We start from the raw sequence: 18,118 nt of genomic DNA, 5'->3' as shown, positions 1-18,118 counted from the left end.
TTTTGTTGTAGCAAGATTACAAGATTGATATTTTTCTTTATGCCTTTGGATTTGAATGTAGTTTTGCTAGGCCCTCTCTAAGAAAAATTTTCTTTTTTAATCAACATTCTTATAGTTTACATACAATAAAATGTACTTATTTGAAGCATACATTTTTATTAGTTTTTGCAAATTTATGCACTGTTGTTTCTCACTCAGTCTCCCCTCATCAACATCCAGTGTTGGCAATTATTGATCTGCTTTCTGCTGCTATATGTTTGTTTTCTTCTGTAGTTTCATATGAATGAAACCACACAGTATATTCTCTCTTGTACCTGACTCCTTTCACTTGCCATAATTATTTTCAGTAAACCGTATTGTAGCATGTATTGGTAATACACTCTTTTTTATTGCCAAGTAGTATTCCAGTGTAGGAATATACAGGCATACCTTGGAGGTATGGAGGGTTCAGTTTCAGACCACTGCAGTAAGGCAAGTCACACGAATTTTTTGGTTTCCCAGTGCATATAAAAGTTACATTTACACTCTACTGGAATCTGTGAAGTGTGCAATAGCATTATGTCAAAAAATGTACATACCTTAATTTCAAAATACTTTATTGCTAAAAAAAAAGTGGCAATCATCATCCATGTCTTCAACCAGTTGTAATCTTTTTGCTGGTGGGGGATCTTGCCTTGATGTTGATAGCTGCTGATGGATCAGGATGGTGGTGGCTGAAGGTAGGGGTGGCCATGGCAGTTTCTTAAAATAGGACAACAGTGAAGTTTGCTGTATCAATTCTGTCCTTTCACAAACCATTTCTCTGTAGCACACAGTGCTGTTGATAGCATTTTATCCACAGTAGAAACTCTTTTAAAATTGGAGTCAGTCCTCTCAAGCCCTGCCACTGCCTTAACAACTAAGTTTATGTAATATTCTAAACCCTTTGTTGTCATTTCAACATTCTTCCCAGCATCTTCATCAGAAGGAGATTCTATCTCAAGAAACCACTTTCTTTCCTCATCTATAAGAAGTAACTCCTCATCTGTTTAAGTTTCATCATGAGACGGTAGCAATTCAGTCCCATCTTCAGGCTCTACTTCTAATTCTAGTTCTCTTGCTATTTCCACCGCATCTTCAGTTACTTCTTACACTGAAGTCTTGAACTGCTCAGTTATCCATGAAGGTTGGAATCAACTTCTTCTAAACTCCTATTCATGTTGGTATTTTGTCTTTCCATGAATCATGAATGAACTTAATGGCGTCTAGAATGGGTGAATCCATTCCAGAGGTTTTTGATTGACTTTGCCCAGATCCGTCATCCATGGCAGCTACTATATAGCCTTACGAAATCTATTTCTTAAATAATAAGACTTGAAAGTCGAAATTACTCCTTGATCCATGGGCTGCAGAATGGAAGCTGTGTTAGCAGGCGTGAAAACAACGTGAATCTTAACATGCATCTCCATTAGAGCTCTTGGGTGACCAGGTGCATTTTGAAAGGAATCTTTTTTTCTGAGCAGTAGTTCTCAATAGTAGGCCTAAAATATTTAGTAAACCATGTTGTCAGCAGTTGTGCTATCATCTGAGCTTTGTTGTTTCATTCACAGAACACAGGTAGAGTAGATTTAGCATAATTCTGAAGGGCCAAAGGATTTATGGAATGGCTAATGAGCATTGGTTTCAACTTAAAGTCACCAGCTGCATTAGCCCATAACAAGAGAGTCAGTCTGTCCTTGAAGCTTTGAAGCCTTGAGGCCAGGCATTGGCTTATCCTCTCTAGCTATGAAAGTCCTAGATGGCATCTTCTTCCAATATAAAGCTGTTTTGTCTACGTTGAAAATCTTCATTACTTATTTTAGCTAGATCTGCTGAATAATTTGTTGCAGCTTCTGCATCAGCACTTGCTGCTTCATCTTGTACTTTGATGTTGTGGAGACGTCTTCTTTCCTTAAACCTCATGAACCAACCTCTGCTAGCTTCAGACTTTTCTTCTGCAGCTTCCTCACCTCTCTCAGCATTCATAGAATTGAAGAGAGAGTCTTGCTCTGGATTAGGCTTATGCTTAAGGGAATGTTGTGACTGGTTTGGTCATCTATCCAGATCACTAAAACTTTCCCACATCAGCAATAAGGCTGTTTGGCTTTCTTAGCATTCGTGTGTTCACTGCAGTAGTCCTTCTCATTTCTTTCAAGAACTTTTTCTTTGCATGCACAACTTGGCTTAACTGTTTGGCACAAGAGGCCTAGCTTTCAGCCTGTCTTGACTTTTGACATGCCTTCCTCACTAAGCTTAATCATTTCTAGTTTTTGATTTAAAGTGAGAGATATGTGAATCTTTCTTTCACTTGAATACTTAGAGGCCATTTTAGGGCCAAATTGGCCCAGTTTCAATATTGTTGTGTCTCAGGGAATAGGGTGGCCCGAGGAGAGATAGAGAACGGGAGAACTGCCCATTGGTGGAGTCAGAAACACACATCTGTTGATTAAGTTCATTGCCTTATATGGGCATGGTTTGTGGTGTCCCAAAACAATTACATTAGTAACATCAAAGATCACAGATCACCATAACAAAGATAATAATTTTGACAAAGTGAGAAATATTACGAGAATTACCAGAATGTCATACAGAGACACAAAGTTATTAAATGCTGTTGATATAAAAATATTGGACAGTATTTTGTACACTTGAAACTAATAAAATACTGTGTGGGGACTTCCCGGGTGGCACAGTGGTTAAGAATCCGCCTGCCAGTGCAGGGGACATGGGTTTGAGCCCAGGTCTGGGAAGATCCCACATGCCGTGGAGCAACTAAGCCCATGTGCCACAACTGCTGAGCCTGTGCTCTAGAGCCAGTGAGCCATAACTTCTGAGCCTGTGTGCTGCAACTACTGAAGTCCACGTGCCTAGAGCCTGTGCCCTGCAACAAGAGAAGCCACCACAATGACAAGCCCACGCACTGCAATGAAGAGTAGCTCCCGCTTGCTGCAACTAGAGAAAGCCTGCATGCAGGAACAAAGGCTTGACGCAGCCAAAAAAAATAATAATAAATAAATACATAAAAAAAAATTTTTAAACTGCAATATTTGGGAAATACAATAAAGCAAAGTGCAATAAAATATGGTATGCCTGTAGTGCGATTTGATTATCTAGTCACTTGTTCTTAGACATCTTCGTTCTTTCCATACATCTGTTTTAGTTAACTGTCTTTTTAAATCTTTTTTCTATCTTTAAAAATTTGGTTGTTAGTCTGATTATTGATTTGTAAGCGTTCCTTATGTATTCTGGTTACAAGTTTTTTGTCAGATGTGTATTACAAATATATTTGCCCTAGTTTGTGAATTGCCTTTTGCTTTCTTAACAGTGTATATTAAAGAGTAGACTTTTAATTTTGATGAAGTCTGTTTCATCTCCTTTTTCTTTTAGGGTTCATTATTTTTGTCTTCTCTAAAATCAACCCCTCCTAATGTCATGAGTATTTTTTTTCATGATTTCTTCTAGAAGTATTATAGTTTTAGTATTTATATTTACGTCTTATGATCTATATCAAGTTACTTTGTGTTTTTTGGAAGGAAAAGTCAGGATTCTTTTTTTAAAAGAAGTATAATACTTGTTCCAGCACCATTTGTTGAAGACTATTCCTTTGTTGACTATTAAAGCATATATGTGCTTGGGTCTATTTCTAGACTCTGTTCTTTTCTGTTGATCTGTGTTTGTCCCTTAAGTCAATTCCCTGCTGTTTTGATTACTGTAGCTTTATAATAAGTTACAAAATCAGATAATATGTAAGTTCTCAAACTTGTTTTGATTTTCCAAAATTATTTTTGGTATTCCAAGTCATTAACATTTTCATATAAATTTTCAAATCAGTGTGTCGATTTTACAAAAATATTTGCTGGTATTTTGATTGGGATTGCATTGACACTATACATTAATTTGAGAGGATTGCCACCTTATTAATATCGAGTCCTCTAATATGGTATCTCCATTTATCTAGGCTTTTCGTTTCTCTCCTCATTGCTTTGTAGTTTTCGGCGTACTTGTCTTAAACGTATTTTGTTAAATGTATTAACAAGGTAAATGTAATTTTTTTGTGTTTGGGCCTTTTAAATCATTTGTATATTCATTACAGTAATGTATTCTACCCTACCTAATACAGAATCTCTTTCCTGAATCCATAAAGCATATTGTATTGAATGTAAACACTCCTTGCAGCATATTAACATGATTTCTTTACTACTTGCTCTTTGATGAAGTAAATTAATTTAATACATACTGATTTCTGTTTTATAGTACAGCATATACAAATATAAAATATAAATATTAGTAATTCTGTTCTTAACCTAAGAAAGATTTTTTTAATGGAGAGTTATTTATTTTAAAGTAGTTTAAAATCTGATGTGAAATTAGATTCTGACAATTTTTTTTAATAAAATGGCTTTAAATGCTTAAACTCCAATTTAGACCTATCATTTTTCTTAGATTTTATCTATTTTATGTAAAGATGCTTTTGCATGTGTTTTCCTCTAAATCATAGTTATTTACGTTTTTCACAAAAATTTAAAATAGTTATAAAAGCTATTATACCATAGTGCTATATTTTATTATAGTATCTTTGTGCCCAATTAATTGGAAAATTATAGTGTTCATGATTCAAAAATTAATAAAAATCACCCATGATAATTTGGGAGAGCTCTCACTCTTGTGCAGTGGACATCCAAGGTCAAGCGTTCTTGCAGACTTTGGCCTAGAGATATGCTTGTGAAGGAGTCCAGTGAAACATTTATTGTGTGTGCTAATAAGTTGCTTCACATTTTATCTTGTTTCTCTTGTAAATAAGCAAGAACGCTTTTTTTTTCTTTTTTTTTGCGGTACGCGGGCCTGTCACTGCTGTGGCCTCTCCAGTTGCGGAGCACAGGCTCTGGACACGCAGGCTCAGCGGCCATGGCTCACGGGCCCAGCCGCTCCGCGGCATGTGGGGTCCTCTCGGACCGGGGCACAAACCCGTGTCCCCTACATTGCCAGGCGGACTCTCAACCACTGCGCTACCAGGGAAGCCCAAGAACGCATTTTTTATTGCTCTTCCTCCATAGATCAATTCTACCTGGTATTAGTTCCTTTCAGGCTAAAGAACTTCCTTTGATGTTATAACAGTGCCCACCAGGGATGAGTTTTCTTAGTTTTTCCTCATCTAAAGCTGTCTTGTATTTCACACTCATTTTTGATGGGTACAGAATTCTGTACATTGATACATGTACATGGGTTGATAGTTTTAATAGTTTTAAAGTTGATAGTTTTAATTTTTTAATAGTTTAAAGTTGATAGTTTTAATTTTTTTCCTTCTTTTAAGATTGCATTGTTTTCTGGCTTCTGTTCTTTCTAGTGAGTCATTCTTGTAATATATGTTGTTTTTCTCCGCCTGCCGCCAAGATATTTTTTGTTTTGTTTTCTCTTTGGTTTTCAGTAGGTTGACTCTAATGTGTCTAGCTATGGTTTTCTATTTATACTGCTTGGGGTGTTCTGAACTTATTGTTTGTAAATTGATGCTTTTCACCAAATTGGGGGAATTTCAACCTCTAGTTTTTCAAAAAATTTTCTGCCTCACTTTCTCCTCTCCTTTTGAGACTTCAGTTACACATATGTAGTATTGCTTGATTCACTGCGATTCTGTTTTTCTTCCATCTCTTTCTTCTTCAGATTGGATACTTTCTGTGGATTTGAATTCATCTTCAAGTTGGGTTCTGGCATTTCTATTTTAAACAATATATTCCTTCTCTGCTGAGATTTCCTCTTTTATTCAGTCTTTAAGAACATTATTTCCCTTTTATCCATAGCATATTTATTTGGTTTTAATAGATTAATTAGTAGAGCATGGCTCTTCTTGTTTCATCTTAATCCCACCTACTTCCCGATGTCCCCAGGTTTTTTGAAGCAAATTTGAAACTTAATTTCATCTGTATGTAAATAAACTAATACTGGTATCTCTAAAAGAAAGGGATTAAAAAAAAATAGCCACACTACTATCACACTTTTTGAAAAATAAACAATAATTTCTTAAACATCAGGCACTGTTCACATTTTCCCGATTCACATTTTTTCTTTCTCTTTTTTCTTTTTTAAAATTTACGATTTGGGGAATTGCCTGGTGGTCCAGTGGTTCGGACTCGGCATTCTCACTGCTGGGGCCCCAGGTTCGATCCCTGGTCAGGGAACTAAGATCCCACAAGCTGCGGGGAGCGGCAAAATAATAATAATAAAAATATAAAATACAATTTATGATTTTGTCCTCTACCTCTTTAGTTTTACTTTTGGAAGTATGTTTTTGAAATCACTGTTATTTGTCTTACAAAGTTTCTCACATTATACATTTCGTTAGCTATGTGTTTTTTTATTGTGTTAAAATACACATATATAAAATTTACCATCTTAACCATTTTAAATTTTAATTTCATTTATCAGTGCCATAATATTAAACACATTCACATTGTTGTGCAGCCATCACCACCATCCATTCTCATAACTCTTTTCTTGTAAAATTGAAACTCTGCCTATTAAACAGGAACTCTCCACTTTCCCCTCCTTCAGCCCATACTTTTTGATTTTTGACCATTTACCTCATATAAATGGAATCATATAGTATTTGTCTCCTTGTGACTTGCTTATTTCACTTTAATATGGTGTCTTCAAGGTTCATCCATGTAGCATATTGCAGAATTTCCCTCCTTTCTAAGGCCTGAATAATCCATTGTATGTATATACAACAATTTGTTTATCCATTCATCTATTGATGGACACTTGGGTTTGCTTCCACATTTTAGCTTTTGTGAATAAGGCTGCTATGAACATCGGTATACAGATTTCTCTTCAAGATTCTGCTTTTAATTCTTTTGCATATATACCCAGAAGTGGAATTGCTGGGTCATATGGTAATTCTATTTTTAATTTTTCGAGGGACCTCCATACTGTTTTCCACAGTGGCTATACCACTTTATATTCCCACCAACAGTGCACAAGGGTTCCAGTTTCTCCACATCCTGTCCAACATTTGGCTGTTTTCTGTTTCTTGATAGTAGCTCTTTTAATGAATGTGATGTGATATCTCTTTGTGGTTTTAATTGCATTTCTTCAATGATTAGTGATGTTGAGCATCTCTTCGCCTACTTATTGGCCACTTATATATCTTCTTTAGAGAAATACCTATTCAAGTTCTCTGCCCACTTTTGAATTGACTAGTTATATTCTTTTCTTGTTTTAAAAACGAGCTCTTTTTTAATAAGTTTTTTTTAATATAAATTTATTTATTTTTGTCTGTGTTGGGTCTTCATTGCTGCACGTGGAGTTTCTCTAGTTGCAGTGAGTGGGGGCTACTCTTCGTTGCGGTGCGCGGGCTTCTCATTACGGTGGTTTCTCTTGTTGCGGTGCATGGGCTTCAGTAGTTGTGGCTCCCGGGCTCTAGAGCACAGGCTCAGTAGCTGTGGTGCATGGGCTTAGTTGTTCCACAGCATGTGGGATCTTCCAGGACCAGGGCACGAACCCATGTCCCCTGCATTGGCAGGCGGATTCTTAACCACTGTGCCACCAGGGAAGTCCCAAGTTATATTCTTGAGTGTAGTTTAACACGATCCTCTGACCTCTGTATTTCATGCAAATTGGTAGCTAGATCTAGAGGCTTAATCAGAATTAGATTTTATTTTGGAGCAGCAAAGAGAACAAAAACATGTAGTATATGTCTTTGTGTGTCTCTCTTATACTAGCTGCTGCTGATCATTGACTAGATATATTGATTTGTTAATGGTTGCAAAGTGGTACTATTTCTGTGCTTTTTTCCATTTATTATTTGAAACACTTCCATAAAGAAAAGCTTTCCTTCATCTTCATTACCCTGAGGTACAGCTCATATATACAATGTGTGATAAATGCTTGGTTCTAGCTTTTACTACCAGTTTTCAAAATAATGTGTCGGTTCCCTGGCAACCTTCAAAAACGACCATTCGGATATTTTTTGGTTTTGAATATTTAAACATATTTGGTGTGTTCGTTGTCCTTACTGATGAAGTACGGCCTCTTTGAGTCCTTTTGTAATGGTAATTTTCAATGTTCCTTGCTCTCTAGTGTGACAAGATGTTCCAGGCTCTTGTACATTTTGTGTCACAAGGCTCTGGAGTTGCCATGTTACTTTTATGGGAAAGTAATGTTTTGCAGTCCACTGGTTAGGCACAAGGAGTGCTTCTGGCTAATTGTTTGTTATTTCTAAGCTTTTTCTTTGAACAGAGCTATTAAATACTTTTTTTTTAATGACAGTATATATCATGAGTTTATATAGATGCTTTCGATTTAAATTCAGGCTACATGGTTTTTACTTCTTCAGTTGCTGTCTGCATCTCTTTTCTCCCACGTGAAAATCTCAGATGTCAGTGACCCCAAAATAATTTATGATTTGCTGTATCCAAAATCACAGACAGAAGTCTCAGAATAACAATACCAAAAGTCATTTAGAGTTTCTCTGTGTTATTCCTCTAGTTGGATACACATTTAGGTTCATTTTGCATTGAACTTTTACAAACTGATTTTTAAAAATTTTATTCAGTGTGTGCATGGCTTAAAAGTAAAATATCTAAAGCAGTATATTAAATTCATATTCACGTGTCTGTATGAATGCAAGTATATCTTCATATCCACATCTAACTTATCTAAACAACACCTTACTGTACATACCTTTCTCCTTGCATTGCCTCTTTTTTTTTTTTAAATAGTATTTTCTGGAAATCACTCCATTATAATATTTAGAGCAGTTCCTCAGGTTTCTTTCTTTTTTTGTTTTTTCTTACATCTGATAATTGTTTGGATATACCACATTGTTTTCAATCATTGATGGACTTTTGGGTTGTCTCGTGTGTGTGAGTGTGTGTTTGGGAGAGATGTGGGTCTGAGCCCCCTCACCCCTCACGTCCCCCCACTTCCTATTATAGTAAGTGTCAGTGAGTAGCCGTATGCATCATTTTTTAAAAAACCTCTTTTTGGTCTGTGTATATACGGTAAAGTTTCCTAGAAGTGGGGTTGATAAGAATATGATAATATGCATATGTGATATTTTGGAAGACATTGCTGAATTTTCCTTTTTAAGGGTTGTGTTGTTTTGAATGCCCATCATCAATGTATCAGAGTACCTGTTTTGCCACAGCCTTATCAATAGAGTATGTTGTCAAATTTTTAGACTTTTTCCAATTTTATAAGTGAGAAATGTTAATCCCATTTTAATTGCATTTCTCTTATGAGCAAGGTCTAGCATCTTTTCATATAAGAGCCATTTGCCTTTCTTTTTCCCCCTTGTGATAAGTTGCAGTTAGTTTTAATATTTTGACATTCACTGTTTTACTTTGTTTATTGTATTAATTGTATTTGCCATGTAAAAGTTTTTAAAAGTACAGCTATCAATCATTTCCTTTTCTTTTGCTCTACTAACTATAGTACATGGAAATAATGTCATGGAAAATATGTTCCAAATGTAAATTAAATGTATTTGTGAAAATATACACTTTATCCTTTGTGATTATATCCTTTGTGTTCTTCTTGCTTCTAGGCAAGGATAAAAGCCATCAATACGTTTTTTGCTAAGAATGGTTATCGATTAATGGATTCTAGTATGTATAGTCCGCCCATTCAAACTCAAGCACAGTATGCCTCACCGGTCTTTATGCAGCCTGTATATAATCCTCACCAACAGTACTCTGTTTATAGTATTGTGCCTCAGTCTTGGTCTCCAAATCCCACACCTTACTTTGAAACACCACTGGTAAGTGAGATCCTCACAGAATAATACAATTTTTTCACTGAAGCTGAAATTTGAAGAAATCAGCTAGAATTAGAGTTCATGTTTTATTTTGTTTTGTGTTGATATTGGTTACTTTCTGGCTTGTAAATGGTGATAAGGATATTTAATCCCCCATATCAAATATATGCATATGACTAAGTCTAAGAGTTGAGCTATTGGTTCCTATCATTTTATTCTTTAAATGTTGCTGGGTAAATTAATAGACTGGAAAAATCCTGAATGATTTAAAATGATTTTAGTTTTGTGAAACTTTTTCAGAGAGAAGTATTCTTTATTAAGTGTTGAACCAGTTGTTCCTTGTTCTGTAATTCAAGTGATAACTTGGAGTGAGTATTGCAAATGTTTAAAATTATTTTTGGCTTATCAAAGAAATTGATGCTAGGTTAGTTCATTAGAAGTTTCGTATGACCTTCACACCAGATTTTTGTCTTTACTATGAATAGCTTTTAAACATTAAAATTTTCTTTTAGGCTCCTTTTCCCAATGGTAGTTTTGTGAATGGCTTTAATTCACCAGGATCTTATAAAACAAATGCTGCTGCTGCTGCTGCTGCTGCTGCTGCTGCTGTGAATATGGGTCGACCATTCCAAAAAAATCGGTAAGATAAAAAACGATAGCTGGAATTTATTTATTTATTTTTAAATTTATTTAAGTTATTTTATTTTTGGCTGTGTTGGGTCTTCAGTTGCTGTGCGCAGGTTTTCTCTAGTTGCGGCAAACGGGGACTACTCTTCGTTGTGGTGCACAGGCTTCTCATTGAGTGGCTTCTCTTGTTGCAGAGCACGGGCTCTAGGCGCGTGGGCTTCAGTAGTTGTGGCACTCGGGCTCAGTAGTTGTGGAGCACAGGCTTAGTTGCTCTGCGGCGTGTGGGATCTTCCCGGACCAGGGCACGAACCCGTGTCCCCTGCATTGGCTACAGGATTCTTAACCACTGCACCACCAGGGAAGCCATGTACTCACTTTAACTGACACAATTGGTTAAAGCATTTGAATATCTTTTTTTTTTTTCCCTGCCTTGCGGCCTGTGGGATCTTAGTTCCCTGACTGAGTTCCCCAGATCAAACCCCGGGCCCACGGCAGTGAAAGCACCAGGTCCTAACCACTGGACTGCCAGGGGATTCCCTGAAGATCATTTTTAAGTGTACAGAAAATTTTACTACATATACACATTCTTAATTGCTTTATGAAGTTTCGAATGAGAACTCTTCATATTGTAAGAATAAAGGATTCTTTATAAACAAAAGATTACTTGTGCTCTTGTAGATGACCCTTAGTTTGGTGATACAGTAATAACAGCAAAATTGAAGTATTGCTAGGACATATGAGTAGAAGTACAGTGAGCTTTAAAAACACACACTGTCCTCTAACCTCCATCCTGTTGTTCCAAAAAGATTATTTAATTTCCATGTGCACACAGAGACAGTAATGTTTAAATCTGGAAAGACGTTTGTTATGATGTAGTTTTAATTCATTTTACAGATGAATTGAAGAAAGTGAAAGTTGAAGAGGATGAATACCTTGCTAGGGTTACATGGCTTTTCATCATCAGCAGACCTGAGATTAGCACATTTTCTTTTCTTCTACTATAGCTAGTAAAGTTTTTTTCTTAAAAATAATTGAGTTAGTGGGCTTCCCTGGTGGCGCAGTGGTTGGGAGTCCGCCTGCCGATGCAGGGGACACGGGTTTGTGCCCCGGTCCGGGAGGATCCCACATGCCGCGGAGCAGCTGAGCCCGTGAGCCATGGCCGCTGAGCCTGCACGTCCGGAGCCTGTGCTCCGCAACGGGAGAGGCCACAACAGTGAGAGGCCCGCGAACCCCCCAAAATAATAATAATAATAATTGAGTTAATACAAATGACAGTTTATAACTTCCCTTGTGAGGAGATACAGATTTCTCATGATTAGAAATAGTAGCTTTGTAAAAATATGTATCTGTTGATTTCACGTTTCTTTGAAGAGGTAAATTTTGCTTTAAACAGTTACGTCTACGTGAAGTAGATGTCTTGGTTATAAGAGACTAAAAACAATTTTTAATAACAACAAAAAGTATTGGTGTTTGCAAATGCTTGACTTAAAAATACATTAAGTGGGCTTATGGCATTCCTTTATTGTCACTTGAGAGCACTGCTGTGCTTTCAAGAGGTAAAAAAAGAGATAAAAATACAATAAGAGGTAAAAATACAATAAGAAAGCCAAGAATGACAGTCAAGTCATTCTTGCTTTTTTAAAAAAGTATATTTATTTATTTACTTACTTGGTTGGTTGGTTGGTTGAATGGATGGATGGATGGATGGACCCAGTCTTAGTTTTGGGAGGTGGGCTCCTTGGTTGCAGGAGGTGGGCGCCTTAGTTGCGGCATGCATGTGGGATCCAGTACCCTGAGGAGGGATCGATACTAAGCCCCCTGCATTGGGAGCGCAGGGTCTTAACCACTGCGCCACCAGGGAAGTCCCAAGTCATTCTTGCTTATAAGGATATATATCTGGTTTTGAAGATACAGGATAGGTTTAGTATAATTTTGCTTGTTATTCAAAACTACTTGTGTACATTTTTTTGCGTTTGTTTGACCAATACAGGTTGTTAATTTTTAGTCACAGAAATAATACACGAATACTTCCTTATAAAAATGCAGATATTGCAGATGAACTAGAACCTTTTGACCACCAACCCAAATCCTTGCTTCCTTCTTACTTCTAAGAAGTGACCACTGCCAGGCCTTTATTTTTATTTATTTAAGTTATCAGTCAAGAGCAGTTTATTACATTAACCTTGTAACAGCCCAGTGATGATCACTAGACCTACTGAGAGAGAATAGGACTAACTTTCAGAAGTCTGGGCAATTTTCTACCTTTCATACTTTATCTTTCTGTCATTTTCCTTCTTCCTTTACATCTTTTATCACTTCTTTCTTTCATCATCCTTTTTTCTTTTGCCAAGACTGCGATTGTTAAGTCCCTCTCTGTGAAGGGTAAGATTATGAGATCTGAGGGCTGTTAAACCTAATAACTTGTTTACTGGGTGTATTGAAATGCAATGAGAGAATTTCAGTGAGTGATAGTTTCTGAACAGATACATAAACAGCAATATCTACCTCATGAGGTCGTTTTCAGATATGATGGATAATGTAAATTAGTTTGTGTTAGTTGACATACTGTAAATTTCATTGCTATTCAGAAACTATTTTGTAACGCATAAGTAATTATCTGGAAAAGTATTGTATATGAGACTTAGCCCAACATTATAGCCTAATTTTTATGTTTAAGTTTTAGTAGTAGTAATCTAATTTGTTATACTCTCCAAAGAGTTAGTAGGATAGCTGGAGATGCTATTGGAATTAATGTTTAATTGTTCATAATTATGAGGTTTAAAATCCCTATGCAAAGAACCAGGAATTTACAGTGTGTTATTAATATTATAAATTTGTAACTATGAAAATAGACTGTAAAAAAATGGAGTATATAAAGTTCAAGCAAGGGGCTAAATAGAAATCTAATACTTCCTTTTTTAATCTCCTGTAGAGCCAGGGTCCTCAGTTTCTTGGGCTTACTTTAGATGTTTTCACTATTGATTAAACTGCATCCTCTCTCCTTTACCCTGCCTTAGCTTCATCTGCTTACAAATTGTTAAGAGAGTTGGGTACTTATACCCATCATCCAAGATAAAAGCTACTTTTGTTAGATGTAGGTGGTTTTTGTTTTTGTTTTGTTTTGCTTTGTCTTTGGTTTGGTTTGTTTTTTTGTTTTTTACCAGATTCCATACCTTAATTCATGAAGTCATGCCAGGCTATTAGTTGCGTTATATTTTTCTAGTTTTTTGGTCTCACATCTTTGTTGGATCTTTGAACAACTGATTTCATTTGGAGAGGGATGCTTAGTAGGAAGCTGGGATTTTAATATATTCCACTGTTCCTTACTTTAAAAAAAAATTATCAGTCCCCTAAAGAGTTTTTTTAGACTTTTCCCCCAATTCCCCCATATGAAAATTTAATACTAGAGATTATTGTATATCTATTTGTGTAATGTATGCCAGTTCTTACTCCCTTTGTGGGTATTGTTGCCCCATTGAGAATGTATGGCATAGGCTCAATAAGCTTCCAGCCTGGCCGATTTAGATGTGTCAGAACTGCAGTTCGTGTTAAAGAAATTAGCTAAAATCCTAGTTATATCCTAAATTTGGGGGTAGAAGTAGCCTTATCTTGAAGAACTTTGGATCACCTCCCAAATCTCTCCAAACAGCTTTTTTTTAATGTAAAAATTCTTTGCCTTTTAAAAATAATATGTCTGAGACATTAAAGGGTTTACATTTTTACAGCACAATGCTTCTGTGTCCAACCCAGTTTATGGAAAATCAGAATACAGCAGAAGGCAATTTTTAACTTGGCCTGTTAAGAGTCTCTACCATTAAGAGAAAATATTTTCCATTTTAATTTATCCTTTCACATATATGGTCTTATATTTCTTATAGTGTGAAGCCTCATTTTAGGTCAAGTGGTTCAGAACACTCAACAGAGGGCTCTGTGTCATTGGGGGATGGACCATTGAACAGATCTGGTTCAAGGAACTTTCCAACTGAACGACATAACCCTACAGTAACAGGGCACCAGGAGCAAAGCTACCTTCCAAAAGAGACTCCCACTTTGCAGATGGAACAGAATGGGGACTATGGTAGGGGCAGGTAAGGAAATATGGTAATAAATATGGAAATAAGGTATATGAAAATTCTTTAATCATAATATGAATGTTTGAAGACCACGATCTAGTGATTTTTAAATTTAATTATTGGTACATAGTTATGCTAAATAAATACTTTATTCATGTAATATGTGTTACTAGTTTTTCATAATTAAGAAATTCAGAATGCCCATATAGCTCTGAGTCAGAGGTTTATAAAAGTTATTCTGAAGTTCTTTACAGTTCACTAAGGAAAGATTAGCTTAGAAAGATAAGATTCCATCTGCATCATAGTTTTAATTTCTAGCAACATCTAAACTGTGGGAATGGGGTTATATGTTATCTACCCTTCCTAAACAAAACAAAAAAAATGAACCCTAATATGCTTCTGATTTGGAGGGAGCACTGCTAATAAAAATGGGCCCAGCTTACTTAGTGGTGGTGGTGGTAGTAGGTGAAGTTTTTGGTAGATTAGCTCAGGATCTCTTCAGAAGAAAATATATCTTTTAATAATAAAGGAGATTTAGGAAGTATAGATACTTAAAATAGAAGTTCACCCATCTTTGATAGAATGTATACATTTGAAGAAACTTATGAGTTGTCCCTCCCACCTGCTTCCCCACCCCCACTCCCTTTTGTCATTGTTTAAAGGAGAACTCTCTTCAGAGGTCGAAGACGTCGGGAAGATGAAAGGATCCCAGTAAGTTTTTTGTTTTTTTTAACCTTTAATTACATACGTTCAATTTTTTTTTTTCTTCTGTGATTTACTATGGCGTTGACTTCTGGTGTATCTTTCCGGGTTTTTGTTTTATTGATTATAATATTGATTATAATTAGAGCCTGTTCTTACCCTGAAATATCCGCCATCATCACTACCCCTCACCCTTAAAGCACACATATAGTTAGAGCTTTGACCTGTGTTGCTCACTTTTAAAAAAAATTACTTGAATACCTAATCTGTTCACATGGTTTAAAATAAAATATATGAAAATATTCCATGGAAAGTTTAATTATTGCTTTATTAATGGAAATTTAAAGAGGTTCAATCTTTTGATTGTACAATGCTGCCACAGACAGTGCAATGATAACCTCATACAACCATCACTTCCTATGTGTGCAGTAGTATCTGAAGGAGAATCCCTAGAAGTGGGATTTCTGAGTCACAGTTCAGTAAGTTGCTGCCTAATGGCTTTCTATAGGGGTTGTGCTGATTTTCACTCTTTGAAAAAAAGTTTCTGTTTATCCATAAGCCTTACAAGGTATATGATTTTTTGCCAGTCTGGTAGCATATGTGATTCACTTTTAAAGCTCTGTTGGATGGTGTTGGAAACTGTTATACTATTTATTAATTGTTACTTGGGGGCAGTTTTCTACCTAGTGCTGATTCTTATGTTTGCCAATCCTGTAAAACCACTTCGAGATTTTTAAAAAAATTTTTATAGTTCTAAGCAGGTTCTTATTTGAATCCTCACTTACCTAGCTTCAAATTATTCATATTTTTTTTGTGTGTGTGGTTTGTTCATGGTGAATGTTTCCCATTTCTTAACTGTGGTCAAAAGGAGTTGAGGAATAAAAATAGTACAGGAAGACATGGAGGTCTGAAGAAAACCCTGCCTGGAATTTACATTTATATCATAAATGTGAAATATAATACTCACTTTACATGTATAAGTAGTGAATTATATACATATTTAATAGTATACTATATAGTGTACATATACATATAAGTATACGGATATCACATGTTTAAGCAGTGAAAAGGTACAGATTTTCAAAGAAGAAAAATATTGCATTATAACAAAAAGAATAGTCCTTGGGGCAAACTGTGAACCTTTTAAAAGTGTTGGGTTTTCATTTATAGCTTTCTATACCATGGCAGCCTTGAGACTTTAGGCAACACCTTTTTTAGGATACCATTGTAGCAGTCTATGTGAATCCTCAAGTGGCCCTGAACAATTGAGGAGAGGAGAGATTAGGTTAGAGGTCTGTTTAATATGTTGAAAATACCTGGATTGAGGACTGAAGAGTAGGACTGAAGAAACAGGAGACCGGCATGCTTCTTATTAGTACAAAGGGCAGGGTGGGGGTACCCTTGTGCAGTGAGGAGATCTTAGCTAGAGGTACAATTTAGAATTTGTAAGCTTACATGTAGTAATTAAAGTTACAAGAGTAGATGAGATCATGCAGGGGACTCTCAGTAGAGTAAGTGATTTTAAAAAGGACCGAGAATGGAACTTGAGGAACATAGTAGCTGTGGGGCTGAAAAATGTGATTATTCATTTTGTTGTTTGAAGTATCCAAGAGAAATCCAAGTGGAGATAGCTAATAGGCAAATTGATATCTGGGTTTCAGGCAAAGATCTGGTCTGAAAATATTTAAAGCGTACAACCTAGTGAGTTTTGGTAAATTTTCAGAGTTGTGCAGCCAAAAATTCACCAAAAAGTGAAAAAGATTGTTTTAAGAGTTGTTTGCATGTAGGTAGTAGTTGAAGCTGTGGATAATGGATATCACACAGGGAGAGTATGGAAAGGGAGAAAGAGTGGCAATCATATAGAAACCAAAACCATCCAAAGAGGTGGTCAGGGGGAGAAGAGCACATGCTTGTCAGATCTGAGAATGAAGGAAAAGAGGTATCAGAAGCTAATGGAAGAATGAGCTCCCACCGGAAAGAATGTTTACCATGCCAAATGCTAGAGTGAGGTCAGAAAAAAAAGTCTGTCAGATTTTGCATTGTGGAAGAAGGCATTGGTGACTTGTCAAAGCAATTTTAGTGGTGCGGTGAGGGAGTAGAGAAGAAGATACAAGTGAGAGGCTTGTCAGAGGGTATAGAGAGTGGTAGGTGGAGGAGAAAGATGAAAAGATTTTCAAGGAAGGATATTGTTTTCCCTTGAGACTATAAAAGGAGAAAAAATAATGGCAAATTTAGATAGTGTAGGGGTTTTTGTGTTTATTTTTGTTATGGAAGAGGGTATAGCAAATTTAGAAAGCAAAGAATAGTGGAGATTGATTAGAAGGTTTAAAGAGTGTGGCAGAGTTTGCAAAAGAACCAATAGAAGGAGCTGACTAAAGATAGGTCAGATTGATCAATACTAATGAGAACTAAAATGAGAATCCAGGAATTTATAGAGGAACAGTTCTCTTCATTAGGTGGAGTTTGGTTTGTTTCTTAGAGCTTTCAGCTTCTGTGGTACAGGATTAGAGAATGAGATGAGCATGTAACCTGTTTTTTGATTTGTGTCTTTTAGAGACCCCATCCTTCAACAGCTGAAGCAAAGGCTCCAACACCAAAGTTTGACTTATTAGCCTCAAACTTTCCTCCTTTACCTGGAAGTTCATCAAGAACGCCAGGTGAACTTGTTTTGGAGAGTAGGTTGTCTGATGTTGTTAAAGGTGTCTGCAAAGAAAAGGTAAACACTGAAGCATCCAATCTTTATCTTATGGGACCAATCTTTTGCCTTTGTTTTCAGGGTTATTTAACAGTTTATTTGCACTCAATGTTTATTTCTATCATAGTGTTTATTCATGAGTTTTTAGCATACTCTGAGTATTACGAAAAGATTTGTGATAAAGCTACACAAGGTCAATAAAATGTTTCTTCACCTTTGCCTGTCTTTGTATCAGTCAACCCAGCTTGGTAG

The 18,118-nt window shown here is 36.2% G+C and overlaps 1 protein-coding gene across 4 annotated transcripts in view; it reads left to right on the top strand.

Moving 5' to 3' along the window:
• LARP4 (La ribonucleoprotein 4) overlaps positions 1-18,118 on the top strand; it is a 63,685-nt gene that overhangs the window by 38,912 nt on the left and 6,655 nt on the right. For all 4 annotated transcript variants that reach the window (XM_030835088.2, XM_030835086.2, XM_030835089.3 and 1 more), the window contains 5 exons: positions 9,560-9,772; positions 10,282-10,409; positions 14,275-14,484; positions 15,132-15,180; positions 17,726-17,887. In XM_030835088.2, the coding sequence (XP_030690948.2) occupies positions 9,560-9,772; positions 10,282-10,409; positions 14,275-14,484; positions 15,132-15,180; positions 17,726-17,887 (762 nt within the window). The remainder of the gene's footprint in view (positions 1-9,559; positions 9,773-10,281; positions 10,410-14,274; positions 14,485-15,131; positions 15,181-17,725; positions 17,888-18,118) is intronic.

The sequence above is a fragment of the Globicephala melas genome, chromosome 10, assembly GCF_963455315.2.
Source record: "Globicephala melas chromosome 10, mGloMel1.2, whole genome shotgun sequence".
Lineage (NCBI taxonomy): Eukaryota > Metazoa > Chordata > Mammalia > Artiodactyla > Delphinidae > Globicephala > Globicephala melas.
Note: the sequence above shows the minus strand (reverse complement) of the source record. Positions and strands in the feature narration are given on the sequence as shown.